We start from the raw sequence: 15,754 nt of genomic DNA, 5'->3' as shown, positions 1-15,754 counted from the left end.
TTGACATATCTTCTTTAAGTACCCTATGCAGTCTCCCAGAACCATAGATCTAACAGTCAGAAGAAGTAATATGAGGTGAAGAATTCTGAAGCATAAATATTCAGCTTTATTTGTCCACATGATGAAATGCACAAAATATTCTGGATACTCACTTTCAGAAGATCAAAATCTTTCATCCAAGAGTCCCCCCTTTTCATTACAATCTCCCACACCCTCAATGAAAAAGATGAAATCTGGTATAAACTGTAAATAAATAAATAAAAAAAAGGAAAGGAACATGGAAAAAGTGATGCAGTAATGCACAAAATCTTCGCTATTCTCTATTTATTGGAAGATCAGATCTTTCATACAAGAGGTGCCCCTTTTCATTACAATCACCCACACCCTTGATGAAAAAGCTAAAATTTGATACAAACTATAAATCATGAAAAAGAAACAGGACCATGGAAACCAAAGAAGAACTAATAGCAATGATATGCCTATCTACAAAATAAATTCTGCAGGACACAGATGGGTAAAAGTAGAACAGGAACCGAAAATCTCATCTCGTGCCTTTTGCAGAGCCGCTCAACCCCCTTCCCAATAGAGCAGTAGACATTGATGCTGATTTCAAGTTGGTGCGGTTAAAGCTTGAAGTAGAAGATCTCACTGGAAGCTCTTTTAACCATTAATAGCAAAGCTGACCAAGGGAGCTCTTTATATCCAGAGAGCTCACGTCTCTTCTGAATTTGAAGTGGATGAAAGTTTTTCATCCAAACTTTCAAGCAAGTCATGGTATTCGACAAATGATGGATGGGTCTGAAGATGCACATGAAAACCACGGTGAGATGCACAAATAAAGTCAACGTATCCAAGAAATAATGTATCAAATTTACCTTTAAAGTAATGCTATATGCTTTCCACAAGCGTAAATCATGCTGAAATAAATCAAACAAGACCTGAGCAAAAATAACAAAAGGAACCTCATGTGAGTTGCAACTAACAAAAGCAATTCTCAAAATAAGCAGAATTTGAGGTTCTCCCAAATGGGAACAAAGTAAAACTGATGGCAACTCATTTTTCATCTAGTTAAGGCAACATATCTATAATATCCTATATCCAGTTAAAGGAAGTTAGCCAAACCTCAGACCGCCTCAAAAGTGTGGCCAATACTACAATCCACTCTTTGAACTTCACCGAGCACATATGAGACAAAAGGAACTCTGCATCTAAACGACTTTGCAATGTTTCCATCTGAAGCTGATGATTCAAACGAAACAAGATTATCAGTATGAGTATTAAGTTCAACAACAGTTATAGCTGAACATACTTTAACAATGCATATCAGCAAACATATTAACAGAATTACATCTTAAAAAAGAAATTCGGGCACCATTTGGGAACTCATTAACATAAGTCAAAAGTTGTTACATGAACTGGAACATCTATGGACATAAATAAGGAACAAAGCAAGAAACCAAGAGATTGAAATTAATTTAAGAGTACTTTTCCGAACACAAAGATCAATAAACTCATACTTGATCATGAAGTAGAAGCTTCTCATATTCTCTGGAGACAAAATGCCCCAACACATCCCCAAGAGAATAACCCTTGTGATGCAAGAGCTTAAAATAGTTTATGGACATAATTCACCCTATCATCCATCTGATATGAAACATCTAATATGATGATACATTTGTGGCAGTCAAAATAGCATTGACAAGCAATAGTTGTTAGTACCTTCTGCCCAATAAGTTCAAAGCCTGAAGCAAAATTGTCCAAACGAGCACTTCCATATCTCTCTCGCTGCAAATATTCCTGCAAGACATTTATATCACATGATCTGTTTTTTAATAACATAATAAGATACAATCTGAAATATTTGTCAATCATACCACAAGATCAAACTGCGTGCCCTTCACAAATGCAACGAGCTTTGACAGTTCTTTTCCAGACATCAAATAGCTTGCATGACTTTCTAAAATATTCTTAACAGAAGCAACATGTGCACTCTGCTCCTTAAATGAACTGCTCCAAAAAAAATTATAAGAAAAAGGAATGAAGTAAGTGCAAGTCTTCTTCCATCATCAGCACCAGAATCTTAGGTGCCAATTTTTTCTAAAATAAAACAAAGAACTGGCACTAATTAGTGTAGCTACATCTACCCTTTGGACTCCAAAGTTTGCCTCCGGTGACTAGAAGGAAACAGAAAATATCCAAAGAATCTAGGAGATAGCTTCTCAGAATCAGTGGTTGTGGGTTCATATTCCCGTCCAGATCTGAGAAGAAACCTCACCTGAAAACCAAGCAAAAAAATGTGAATAGTTCACACAAAGAAGACAATTATCTTGTTAAAAACATGATTGACATCAAAGTTCATACCAGTTCCCCTGCTAGTTCGTATAAAGACTCATCCAATGTTGCCTGGGAATGTGGAGAACACCATGTGAGGTCAAGGAATAAGTCCAAAACTTGTTGATGTTACTGAAATTTTGACTTTACCAAGCATGTGTTCATTTAATTTTCCATTTGGAAATAAATTGAACTAAAGCTCATTGAGATCTTCATAAAGTTTGAAATGCCTGGGACCAAATATCATTTATCCTTTACCCAGTCAATTTGATGTTTTACAGACGACAAAAGTCATGGAAATTGTCGAAAAGAACATCCATTATCGACATCCTAAACAGTGTGTTTGACACATCTAAACGAAACCATTCAGCGACAAAAATTACTTAATCTTGGATTGTTCATTAAACTTTTTCCTTGTACATATGTAACTATATCTGCAACATCTTCTGCCTATTTAATTTCTTCAGCAGGATAACAAAAACATATATACTTATCCAGGGAAATACTTCAATGCATTACATGGATAAAAGGCCAAAATTCATTACATCTGCACGTGATTACCTGCAACAAACGCAATGCACAATACTGACTTACAGCTGGACCTTCAAGCTTAGCAATTACCTGCAGCAAGAAGTATGTTAAGCAAAAGACATCCACAGGTAAGATTTCTTCAGAGATATTTCTCAACACAAATTAAAGTAGCCCCAGACCCCTCCTAAAAAGGGGGAAATTTAGAAGAGATATACAATTTGTAGCTGAAGACAAGATGGAGATTCCAGACAGAAATTTGAAACTGAAAGCCTGTAAGGCTGTAACTCTTACTAGTATATAGCAAGCGGCAGTTCGATACCATCTCCTTTGGAAACATTCCTCAAATAACCTAAATATAAAGACAAATTAGCTGATAATGGAGTTCGACACAAGCAGAATTTAGTTTCTACAATCTATGGTCTATCTAAGAGGCTTTTAATATACATCAAAGCTGCTGTTTGGTTAAAACTCATTCAATAGTGTCGTACAAGTTAAAGAACAAATTATTTTACATACTCAGTCGATCTCCCAGCAGCAGCAAACAAATCTGCCCAATGCCGGCCATCAGTCTTTCTTGCAACACTAACGACCACGTCAAAGTACTCCGGAAAATTTCTAATCAAATCACATGTCTTATCCAGAAGTGAGGAACTTGTTGAATGATTGGGAATAACACTCTGATTCTTGCTCCTGTAAAGGAAGACGCATATTTTACTACATGATGGAAAATATAAGTGTTCTGGGGGGTGGCAGAGGGAGAAAAAAGAGCTAAGAGAAGACTGTCAGATCAAAGTCATAGAAAATTAGTGACTACCTCAAGAAGAAACTTCCAAGTTCCAACAAAAGATGCCCCAAGAAACAACATCAACAAAAATAAACTCTACCTCATTTTATATAACTGTTTTTTTCTCAAAACTAGTACTACTATTGTCAGGGTCAACTGGGTTTTCTTTAGCTACTATGATTTCTTGAAACAATTCTATACATCTAAAACCATTAAATTTTAGAAGTGTGATTCTTACTACTTTTTGTATAGCTTTTTGAGTATGTGAATTGTAATTTAAATAACTAAAGGCATTGATGTAAAAAAAATTAATCTTGAAATAAGACTGTTGGATCCTTGGTACTCCATAAGTGTTCATTATGAATGGGTTGGAGGGAGACAGCTACTAGAGCAAGACATTATTTGTGATTCAACAATGTTCCCACAGAAGCTACCTGAATATCAGAACTCTAAATTCTGGAAAAATATCCATGATAAAAAGGTCAGCAGGAGTACTTTGGATAGCAAGTGATAATCTTACAAATTATTTAATTGGTAAAAATTACCCAGAAATGTCGGCTTCAAACACAGTAAAAAGGAGCCACTCTAAACAATGCGAAAAATGTGGCTTCTCTGCTGATAATTGTGCCAATCTTAGAGCTTCTTCCTTTTTATCCCTCTGCCAAAACAGTAAGAGAGATCATCACAAAAAATGAAGTTGTTTGTTAATTCTGTTTCATGTGAATCCTCGCGGTTAACAAACTATAAAGATTATAGCAGCGTCACGGAAATGAATGCTTATTCAGATGAAAACAGAGACACCTAAAACACACACACAGACAAAAAGAAAAAGGGAAAAAATATGGATTATCCAAAAAAATTGTCTACCAAAATATCGATAATAGACATAGAACATGAATACCTACTAACAGGGTACTTCTCACTCAAGTGCAAAACGTTTCATCTTGTGGTACTTCTCATTTTCTAAATATCTAATAATATTTTTAAATATAAATTAATCATCATTCTAATGCATAGAAAATACCTCAAATAGCTCTGAATAAACAAAAGAAAGCATTCAACTAGGGTTGGAAGAACTTCATGATTTGATTTGGGACAAATTATAATGAATGCTGAAGTCCATTATACCGTACTGTCATTTAATAGAAATTATGTAATTACGATCTTACAATTTTAAAATTTCTAGCACATTGTAAAGAAAAAATGAGCTCCATTCCCGCGGCTCACACCCGGGGTAATGCAATTTCATGTTTACATACCATTAGTCTCTCTCTCTCTCTCAAAGCACATAATGGGTAATGCAATTGCATTGTTATATACTATAACTCTCTCAAAAAAAATGTGCAAAGAAAACGTAGCACTTGGCACTTCTCCATATGGAAAATCAAAAGCAATGACTTGACAGAAATGTCACCATCAACTTCCTTGGAGAAAGATATTTTTTTTCTTAGTTTGGAATTTAAAAACAATCGCCACTAAAGAAAGATAACCTGTTTCCAAACTTCCACCTTTTTATCAATAAAAAGATATTCCATCAGTTGTCTCACTTTACCCTTTGAATGTAACAACTGCAAGGTACCTGTAGAAGATGTCGAAGTAGGCAATGCAAAATAGTCTGAGCTTGAGGTGATGGCTCAAAACATGGAAACTCTGTACATGCGGAAAATGACATTCTTTGGGAGACGCCAACTACAACTCCAGCGTTTGGAAGCAAACCAAGAGGATAAACCTCACGATCAAAATCCAGCTCCGGATCCAACTACAAGTTCACACCGTAGATTCAAATAAATGAAAGAACAGTAGATGCAATTTTAGACATAAAGGGAAAGACAGATCATGAGATTTTAGGTTTGTGCATGATTATAGGCTCTCTTTTTAAAGAGACTTTATGTGTGATGGTAGTTAATGATCCGGGGCAATAAATGCTAAGCTAAGGTCATAACTGGTGGTGCAGTAATGCTAACTATCCGTGGACCTTAGTTTGGTCATAAACTAAAGATGATCAATAATAATACTCTGATGATTAATTTTTATTTTTTTTATTTTTTTTTTGATAACCGAGAAATTCGTCTATGACCCGCCCTTTGGACCAATCGCAGCCTTCTAAACTCGGTGGATAATGGGCCCGCCCCTCTACCCTTCTCCACTTAAATACCGGGCTTTGCTTTGCATGGTGTGGGGCTTGAACCTGCGACCTAAGCCACAAATCCTCCACCTTTTGCCACTTGAGCTAGGCCTTGGGGGCACTCTGATGATTAAATTTTGGCAAAAGATGAATCTTAATTTTTTAGGCAAGAAGTACATCCATGCAGGTATTTCAATTCTCTTTTCAAATGACATCATGAAATGATCCATTATTTAAACTTCAATCCAGGTTCCACCCTTCAGCTATATTTCACTCGGGACTCCACTGTTTTTAACTTTAATTAGCCCCTAAAGTGTTTGACCTTGAGAAATGCTTAAGCACTTCCAATATCCCAAACAACCTATACCAGAAAATATCTCGGCTTCTTTTTACTTCCCCTGATCTTGTTGATACTGACAACTTCTCTTTAATCTTCTTTCCCAACTCCTCCCCTCAAGTGAAAAGAAAGAAAAGGGAAGCAAACTTTTCACATACACCAGTGCATATCAAAACAGACCAAAAAGGCTATATTTCTTGAATCATTAAAGAGCTACTAATAACTGAAATATGGAAAATAATAGATAGTGTATAATCAAAGACAAAAGACCATGTGGACTATAGCAATAACATCTTGAATACCTGCAAAAAATCCTCTTGCTTAAAAACATCAGCACCAGGAGACGGATACCAAACCTGTAATAAGGAGCTTTTAACCAGTATATAAATCAGACTTGTAAGGTAAGTACATAATTTTACAAAATAACTCTAACTGTTAAAGAAAACTGTTACCTGCATTCCACGGTGGCCATAGTCTAACCATGAAACTTCCTCAATCAAGCTTGCTTTCTCCTCTGACTGACCACAGGTAACCCAAAACAACTCTACAGAGTCCGTAAGTTCTCTTTCTCTCCCCTCATCCAAATCAAGAAGTGAAAGCTCTCCATTTGTCCTTTGTATTAAGCATCTGAAAGTACATGCAAGCACTATAAAATGACAACAAAGTCCTAAAGCACATATCACTTATCAGTTCACATCGATACTAGCATGCAGCAGTGCAGGGTCCTACTCAGAGATGTAAACATTCAGCAATAAGTACATACCGGGTAGGCTCTCGGACTGACAGATCCAAAGAAGTTGACAGACCACCATTTCCTGCAATGCCTTCTCTTGGGAGCTGATCAGGAATAAAACGCATTGATGCAGGATGGCTCTTTGCAGTCATGATTGATAGCTCTCGTACTGTAGAAAGCTGTTTGTCATGTTATCACTTAAAAACGTATGACAGACACAATACTCTTATTCAAAAGAAATTGTGATATATATCTTGAGCTGTAAAATGCAAAAGAAACTTCGACTCAGTTTTATAGAGAATTTACTCCAAGGAAGTTTCACCTGCAAATCGGGAGAACTCGAAGGCGTTAGTTCACCAGATAACTTCACATGGTAAATATGGACATCGAAAGGTCGGTAAGTGACAAGAAGATAATCTTGGTAAACATCCATGACCATCGGTTTGGTAAGCAAAGGTTTCCGACATAGAAGTGAACTCTGATCAAGGTGATATCTGGGATAGAAAAGCAATTCATACCTGCAATACAAATCAAAGTTGAACAAGTGCTGTTAAAAGCTATATTTAAGAACCCTCTAGATACAATCTAAAAGTTCCTTTTTTTTGTTTTAACATAGAATCTAAAAGATTCAATCTACAACTGGAAAGCTACATTGGTCCTTAAATCAGAAAAATGACCTTCTCGCTCCTTAAAAATACTGACCATATATTCAAACAGAAGCAGAAACAAATAGAGGATTCTGCAGCAAACACTTGCGACATAGAAGCGTTAACAATATTTGCTGCAGTCTCGATGCATCTGTCTGACCATAAGAAATCTCTTCTGAGCAGAAGGACATCCATTTCACATACTAGCTGCCTCTTGTGACCATACAGATCATGAGTCATATAGTAAAACATTATTTATCATTCAACATTCAAGGGTAAGATTTGTAATTGGAGCTCCCGAATAGAATGTCACTCAACCCTGGCTGCACCCTTTAGTGGCCAAGCTAACATATCACCAAGAAAGGTAGCTGCTTATTCAACTAGATGCATATGAAGTTCTTAGGTTTTCAAAACATTCCTGATGTTTTCCACTTATGATCACCATTTATTCAACTACCCATCACTCATCCAGATTATCATGCCAAGAGATGTTCTTCTTTACTGCTAGATGCTCCCTGATTAATAATATGATTATCTCACCCCAAAAATACATTGCTATCTAAGCGCAAACCAAACACACAGTAGTTTCTTAATAAACCAGGTCAAATATCAGAACACACCTTCAAATTCAGCAAAGTCAACGCTAACCAGCAGTAAGGTGTAAGAAAATCCAATATACGAATATACATTTCTTGTACAATCAAACCTTGTGTAAAACGTAATAACAAATGTAAATTGCTCATCTATCCTCATACAGCATAAGTTGATGCTGTTTAGGTATTAGCTAATGCACATAGATAGCTCACCCGTCAGAAGAATCATCATAGTTGCAGACAACAACAATCTTCCCAAGCCATAACAAGCCTCTGCACTGGATCTTTTGTTCCTGAGTGACATCTCCAAAAACTCTCCACTTTTTCAATCTTATGTCATATAAGATCAGTCCATGAAGGCCAGCAGCTGCTAAGTACATTCCATCCTTGCTAGCAGCCACATGTTGAACTGGCCAATTCTGAGAGATGTAGGAAACCTAGCGGAGAGTTGAACTACATTAGAGATATACCGTCTCAACAAAGAAAAACAAAAGCAACATAAAATATGAATAAACCATACTCATCAGTAAAAAATAACTCTTAACTGGTAGACTAAGATGCAAGAGTTTTAGTTCATCAGTATCTTCTGTCTGCACAACAAGCAACCGATCTTCACCATAGATTACTTGTCGGACATAAGTAGTCCCAGAGACTCCTCTGTTCAGACAGCACTTTCCAAAAGAGAATGCAATTATTCTCTCTGAAGATCCTTCCTCAACAGCATAAAGCCTGTATCCATATTCATCCCAGTTCATCAATGAGGTACCGTTCATCATAGGTTCATATTTACATTCCTGATTTCGCTTGACCACTGGAGAAGATGCAGAACTTAAGCCAATTTGACGAATGGTGGACATCAAGCGACAACCAGAAACAGACCAAACTGTTAGCCCTCTTAACTTCCACCCAACTGCAAAAGCTGAATTATCAGGTGTCCATGCAACACAACTGACAGCACCAGTGTCCTCCACTGAATATCTGCAGAAGAATTGCAGGTTATTGAAAGTCAAGGAAGTCCAATATTTTTTGTTTAGTGTTGCAATTTTCCTCATACAAAATCTTCCATCACCTTCCTTTCATTCTAAAGAGATGAAGCCAGAGCTAAAGAGAGCCAGTACTGCTCTAAAACATCTCAAATCATACCAACTAGGTAGGATATTCTCATTTTAATGGTTCATAGTGATGATTTTGCTTCAACACTAGTTCTGCTAACTGCCAAGATTTCATAGATATATGCTTCCCATGGTTTACACACGAAACTATTTCTGAAAAGGGCATATAGGCATAAATTAATCATTGGTTAGACCGTTGATGGTACAACTGAAATAATCCCCTTTGATGGCAAATTTGGGCATTATGACCACAGATATAATTATCTTACACAGATGCTTCTTCAATTTTACTTTCTACACACCAGAAAAAGAAACGTTGAATAAACTTAAATAGTTTTTTTATCGTTTGAGAAAAACAGGTGCCTTAAAACACACATCCTTCTTTTGTGAGTGTGTCACCTTGCGCAGGCATGATCTTCTCTGTCCCATTCCAATTTTATCAGAGGATCACAGATCATTATAAAATTTAGTTGCCACATACTATTATTTACTAACTTAATCATCTATTATCAAAAGTTAACAAACACTTCAAAACAAGACTCAGACATAAATAAATGAATTTAGCAAGGTACAAAATAATCAAAATGCAATTTACACTAAAGGGTTCTCTCATCAGCAACCAATTGTGACTGTCTTTTACCAAACTCGGATGTCTACAGCAAAAGCTTACCCCCAATCATACAGAGAAACAGAACGCAGAAGCGAAGCAGATTCTGCAACGTCATACAACTCAACAACACCTCTTCTGGTACCAACAGCAAGGAGTTGTTGATCTGAAGCAACTGCAGCACATACAGCATCACCAGAGCCCAGTTTCTTTTCAGCTTTGATAGACTCCATTTGCTTCAGACCCTTTTTGCTCACAGAACATAAGAGCAGTTGTCCATCAGAAAATAGCACAACAAGCAACCTTAAGGGTAAGGAGAACTCCAAATGGATCACAGCAGAGTTTTTCGACAAATGATGACTGCATTTTGAAAAGGATAAACTCCCGCCAGAAGCAAGACCATTTTCCAAAGAACTTGCTAGTTTAGGAACCCCACTGCCATCACGAGACTGAACATCAAGATCAAAGGCATCCAAGGCCCCACAAAACTGCAATACAACAAAAAATCATGAGCTTCCTACATTTTCTGCCAACTGAAATGAGCAACTATAGACTTTAATTTAAATAAGTAGACATAAACTAGAAATGTCATCTAAAATTTTCACATTAATGTGCGACATAATTAAGACATGTTAACCCTCAGGGGTTGGCCTGCTGGCAATTGACTTGAGCCTTGGGGTTTGCTCCCTTTCAAGGTCTCAAGTTCGAAACCCACTGGGTGCAAACAATTTCTGAGGGCCATCGGACTGGGTAAAACCTGAATTAACCGTGGTGCACTTGCGGGAAACTCCTTGCCGAGGGCCTGTGCACCCCCGGGATTAGTCGGGGCTCAAAGAGACTCGGACACCCGGTGCAAATCAAAAAAAAATAATTAAGACATGTTTAAAAGAATTACCTCTCCCTTCCAGGATATATTATACAGAGATCCATCAGAAAGCCCAACTATCATATGTTTGTTGTCACAAACTACATTGCTCCTGCAAGCCACATATGCAGGGAATAAACTATGTGTTTCAGCTGAGATCAATAGACGACGAGTTAAATAATGAAGAAATTAATCCGGCATGAAAGACATGAACGGAACTATCTTTACCTTCTCCACAAAATAAACTTCCAGTGAAACAACACAAAGTCCCATAGGTAACAAAGTACAGACAGATAGGAACTCAGGCTCTCAATATGGTAACAGATGAAGATAAACTATAGGTGACAATTTAAACTATGAGCCAAACTAGTCCTACTTAATTGACAACTTAAGCTACAAAACCAAAATAATCTTTAAGAAAGTCCAGTTCTAAAATACTGGAGAAACACAGGATTCACCAACAAGTTTATCTTCATTCAAGATCAACAACGGGATCAGACTCAACTGTCTTAAAGTTCAAACTCAATGGCTTTTCCTTTTTTACAAGAAGTTTTTTTTTTTTTTTGATGAAAGTAAGATGATTTCATTAAAAGCACCAAGAAGATGCAGATTGTACAATAGACTGAGCTCAGATCTTTAAAGGCAGTTAAGTCTTTTATATAACTTTCCAACACCACCTGTCAATGATTTCATTTGATGAGCATAGAGGAGTATAAGGTGCCTTAGCATAATAGAGACCATTTCTGGAGTTTCCCCACCTTATGTTGTCGACTACATTTTCCATTACAGAGAAGCCTTGTAATTTGGCAAGTAGAGTTAGAAACCCTTCCTGAATAGAATGAGCCAGCAATTGTCTTGCCAATACTGAGAGATAGTGGAGTCTTGATTTTGGGCTATCTAATAGAGGTTAGGAAAATCTAATATTAGTATAGAGCCTTGCAACCATTTATCTTTCCAGAATTTTATGTTAATGCCATTGCCCAATTTGAAGTATGAGTTGGAGAAAAATTCACTCCATAGTTTCCTGATGCTCTTCCATGGCTCAACTCCATATGGACTCCTGGTGAGCAACGTACACCAATGATTCCGGGGTCATGCTTAACCCTGACAACCTCTTTCCATAGTGGATTCTCCTCCTGGTTGACTCTCCATAACCATTTCATCAACAGACATTTGTTGTGGGTGCAGAGATCCCTAATTCCTAGGCCTCCAAATCTTTTTGGCAAGATGACCTTTGACCGTTTAGCAAGGTGAAATCTATGGCCCTTGTTGCGCCCTTCCCATAGGAACGTTATCCTGATTTTGTCCAGTTGCTTCACTACTTCGCTGGGGATTGAAACAAGGGACACCAACTATGTAGGGATGCTGTCCAACACACTACTGATCAGTGTCAACCTTCCTCCCAAAGAGAGGTATTGTCTCTGCCAAGAAGCAAGTTTCTTTTCAAATTTTTTAACAACTCCATTCCACACCTCTGTTGATTTACATTTTGTCCCAAGTAGAAGCTCAAGATACGTGGTGGGCAATGTATCAGTGCCACAACATAGGATTCAAGCTAGCTCATCCAAATTTTTTACTTCATTGTTAGGGAAGATAGATTCAATGTTACCATTGTCTATGCTATTTCTTGGAGAAAAAGGTATTGTATTAAAATTGCACTAAGATTGTCTATGCTATTATTTAAGGAAGAGGAGCAACTTTCATGCCGCCCTTGACAAAGTTTGTCACATTTTCTGCCTCACTCTCATAAATTCTACTAACAAAATGAGAGAAAAGGTTTTCCTCCACTTTCTACTCATTATTTCATGTCTTATATCTTTCTATCGTGTACTAATATTCCCACAAGCCACAGTCACTCATTTGTACATTCTTTTTATTTGACATATCAATTTATTTGATTTATAAATTGTGGTAAGGATTTTATATGTTTTTTACAGGATTAAGAAGTATAACAAAATCATACTCAGGACTTTTGCAGAGGTTTCTAGTAACTGTTAGTCTCCCTTTAGAAACTAGCAGAGAGAGTTGAACATCCTTTATATAGTTTGATAGAGACAAATCTTTCATCCGATTACATTTGCACTTTGCAATCCTCGCGTCTCATATAAATGTCCATAGTGAACAAAAAGCAAGGGAAGATGTATTTTATTTTATTTGGGGGGGGGGGTTCCCACCCGGTGTCCTGTACCCTCTTGGAGCCCAACTAAATCTGGATTCGCGCCGGCGGAAAGTCCCACATTGGGAGGTAAAGCTCCCTAACAACGGCGACTCTGTGCCCAGGGGGACTCAAACCCGAGACCTCCGGTTAAGGATGAAGTAGTACTTACCACTCCACCACAAACTTGTTGTTTCATGAATCAATGAAATAATAGAAACCTATCACTTGTTGTGAGGAGAGAGTACCAACAAACCTTTGACTCATGACCAGTAGGACATCTAGTAGCTTTAAAGAAAATAAGGTACTTTCAGAAAACATTTCTCATCTCATGGATAACCGAAGACTTGTTTTTATTTCAAGGTAGGAAAGATCCGAGGGTGAAGGTTACAGCTTGAGATTAAAATTATAAATGGTCAAAAAGTAGAAAAAGGGTAACTTACATTGTCAAGTTCCTGTTAGCAAAAGGCACTTGTTCATTCAAGAGCAAAGTTATGCTTGCTAGAAACAAACCAGTTGGTTGTTTCCCTCCAATTTGTATTTTCCTATCAGTAAATTGGACCTTCAGAATGTGTAGGTAGAAGGAAGAGGTCTGCCACACAAACAAAGTTAGACAAAGAATAAAAAGGTACTCATTGCTTCACACATATCAAAGCAACTCTAACTTCTCAACATCAGAAACGGGTGCGACAAACAGTAACAGTCTTGAAATGTCAGCAAATAATTTTAGGATTTAAGTTTTTCTTTTTTTTGATGACAAGGGAAATCCGCAGCCGCTACTCTTTGGGTGCGCACAGGATTTAAGTTAATATTTTACACTATCAGTATATTTAGCATGATATTTACCCTCAGCTTTTCAATCCACAACTGCCATAGACAATTGAATTGATAGTGTATAAATCTGAACCCAATTTTCCTAGAAAGCTCAGCAAGCACTTTATTCTCAAGTGTCCATAGAAGTAAAGCTACTCTTACAAGATAATTCAAATAGTAGAACATCTTATATAATTGTTTATGGGTGTGAAATCATCAAGTTTCACATTTCCCATAAATTCTGGACAATACACTATGTAAAGGCACTAGGGATCCCTAGACCATTCCGCTGTTGAGCACAATTTTTAACTTAAATGCCAAAATTGTCACATTTACCCACTAAAAGATCACGTGAAACAGGCTACTCTACCAACTTAAACTATACATAACACTGATAAAAGGACTCCACCAACCAACTATTCTAACCAGTCGATGTTGGGTATATAATTACTCTCTTTTCATTCTTCCTATTCAAGCACATTACGTTACAAAGACATCATAATCCCAATCAATGTTAACTTACAAGAACTGCAATCAATTTGGTATCAGGACTCCAAACAGCTCGCAAATTCTCGCCTTCCTTCTGAATCGAATCCAAGCTTCTCTTGTACTTGCCCAATCTCACTCTATGCTGCAGCCAATTCAAAACCCAAAAGAAATGTAAGAAATTGATCAACACCCAGTTCAAAACATCATAAAAATGTGAAGAATTCTCATCAACCAAACCGAAATTCTCAACAAATAAAAAAATTGATCAAACTCTGACCTGTGAGGAGGACCATAGTTCAAGATGAGTAGGAGAAACGACAAGCAATAAGCGATTAATGACTTTGAGGTACACAATTTGCTGTGAAGAAGGGCATAGCCCTGATTCCATAGGAATGACCTGTGGCCATCCATATGCCATATACATCTTCTTGAAAATTTAAGCGAAAAAATCCTGAACAGGGGATACTTTAGTTTCCGAAGCTTCTCAATCCGAAAAAAATCAGGAGAAAATGCAGATCAAAGAGTGCGAGAGAGCATGATTAGGGTTTTAATGGAGATCCAAATCTGAGTGAACTTGATGAAGAAAATGATGAAAGAGAGTGTCAATGTGATGAGACCTCCCTTTCAGTTGGGGTTTGGATCTCAGAGAGTTTTGAAGAAGAACTGTGATGCTGCTACACATTCATTTCCTTTAATTTGTATTTTGACCCCTCACTGTTTTTAAACCCTCTAGTCACGTAGCCCGTGTAATCTCATAAAGTAAAATTTAAATGTTATCATGTAGGTCAATCTTATTCCTACTTCAGAGATAGAAAATATATTTTTGATAGACTCTCGGTTCAAGAAGTCTAGAAAAAAAGTAATGAGAATAGCAAATAAGACCATGAGGGTAACTATAACAAAATAAAATGATAGTTTGATACAAGAAACAATACATAATAACAGAAATAGAAGGACAAGAAGCTAAGGCATGATACTAAAAATATTAGTATGAACGAATAATGAGACAACACATTGTAATTTATACTCTAATTCGTGTCCTCCGATCCACAGTTTGTCATATGTCATGTCTTTGGTAAATTGAAATTATGTCATGTCTTGTCTAATTACTTTTTTCTAATAATTCTTCGATATACCTATATATATCTTATGAAAAATCCATAGACATCCTCTCATACCTCCACAACAAAGTATACAGACATTTTGTCTTCACATGTTTGAACCATCTTAATTTTATTTCCCGGATCTTCTCCTCCACAAAAGTCACTCTCCTCTTATTTAGGATATCCTTATTTCTAATCATATCTTTCCTAGCTGATCGTTAACATGAATTTGTGCTATAATTAATTTATTGTCTACTAACTTGGATAGAACATAACGGATACATAAAGATCAAATAAAGTATTACTATTGAATTGGATCCCTCAATATCATCCATATTCCAATTAAACCCTTGGCAGAAAAATCTCTTGTAGTATATTTATTAGGCAATGTGCAAATTCTAAGACCATCTCCAATTCACCTTTATTTTACTCTCCATTCTCTATATTTGGAAAGTTGGAGAGTAAAATAGAGAATGGATACTTCAATCCACCTCCAAATCACTCTCTATTCTTCAAATTTAGAGAGTTA

At 36.8% G+C, this 15,754-nt stretch overlaps 1 protein-coding gene across 1 annotated transcript; it reads right to left on the bottom strand.

The window, feature by feature from the left end:
* Positions 1-86: 86 nt before the first annotated feature.
* Positions 87-14,820, bottom strand: LOC125816761 (uncharacterized). Its single transcript, XM_049496382.1, has 23 exons — positions 14,400-14,820; positions 14,157-14,264; positions 13,264-13,412; positions 10,696-10,777; positions 9,864-10,288; positions 8,627-9,059; positions 8,295-8,518; positions 7,164-7,359; positions 6,872-7,020; positions 6,561-6,735; positions 6,411-6,464; positions 5,226-5,405; positions 4,192-4,304; positions 3,379-3,552; positions 3,154-3,211; positions 2,893-2,952; positions 2,362-2,403; positions 2,145-2,275; positions 1,875-2,007; positions 1,720-1,797; positions 1,123-1,239; positions 876-938; positions 87-798 (listed from the first exon to the last, which is right to left on the bottom strand). Exons 1-23 carry the CDS (start codon positions 14,544-14,546, stop codon positions 712-714), a joined length of 3,378 nt encoding a protein of 1,125 aa, XP_049352339.1. The 5' UTR covers positions 14,547-14,820; the 3' UTR covers positions 87-711.
* Between the last annotated feature and the right edge of the window lie 934 nt (positions 14,821-15,754).

This window comes from Solanum verrucosum, unplaced genomic scaffold (genome assembly GCF_900185275.1).
Source record: "Solanum verrucosum unplaced genomic scaffold, falcon-dt-bn FXZP01000261.1, whole genome shotgun sequence".
Taxonomy (NCBI): domain Eukaryota; kingdom Viridiplantae; phylum Streptophyta; class Magnoliopsida; order Solanales; family Solanaceae; genus Solanum; species Solanum verrucosum.
Note: the sequence above shows the minus strand (reverse complement) of the source record. Positions and strands in the feature narration are given on the sequence as shown.

Coding starts and splice junctions, on each gene's coding strand:
- LOC125816761 (XM_049496382.1), bottom strand. CDS start 14,546: ATGTATATGGCATATGGATGGCCACAGGTCATTCCTATGGAATCAGGG. Junction 1,798..1,874: donor GCACGCAGTTTGATCTTGTG/GTATGATTGACA, acceptor AATGTCTTGCAG/GAATATTTGCAGCGAGAGAG. Junction 799..875: donor CATATAGCATTACTTTAAAG/GTAAATTTGATA, acceptor GTGCATCTTCAG/ACCCATCCATCATTTGTCGA.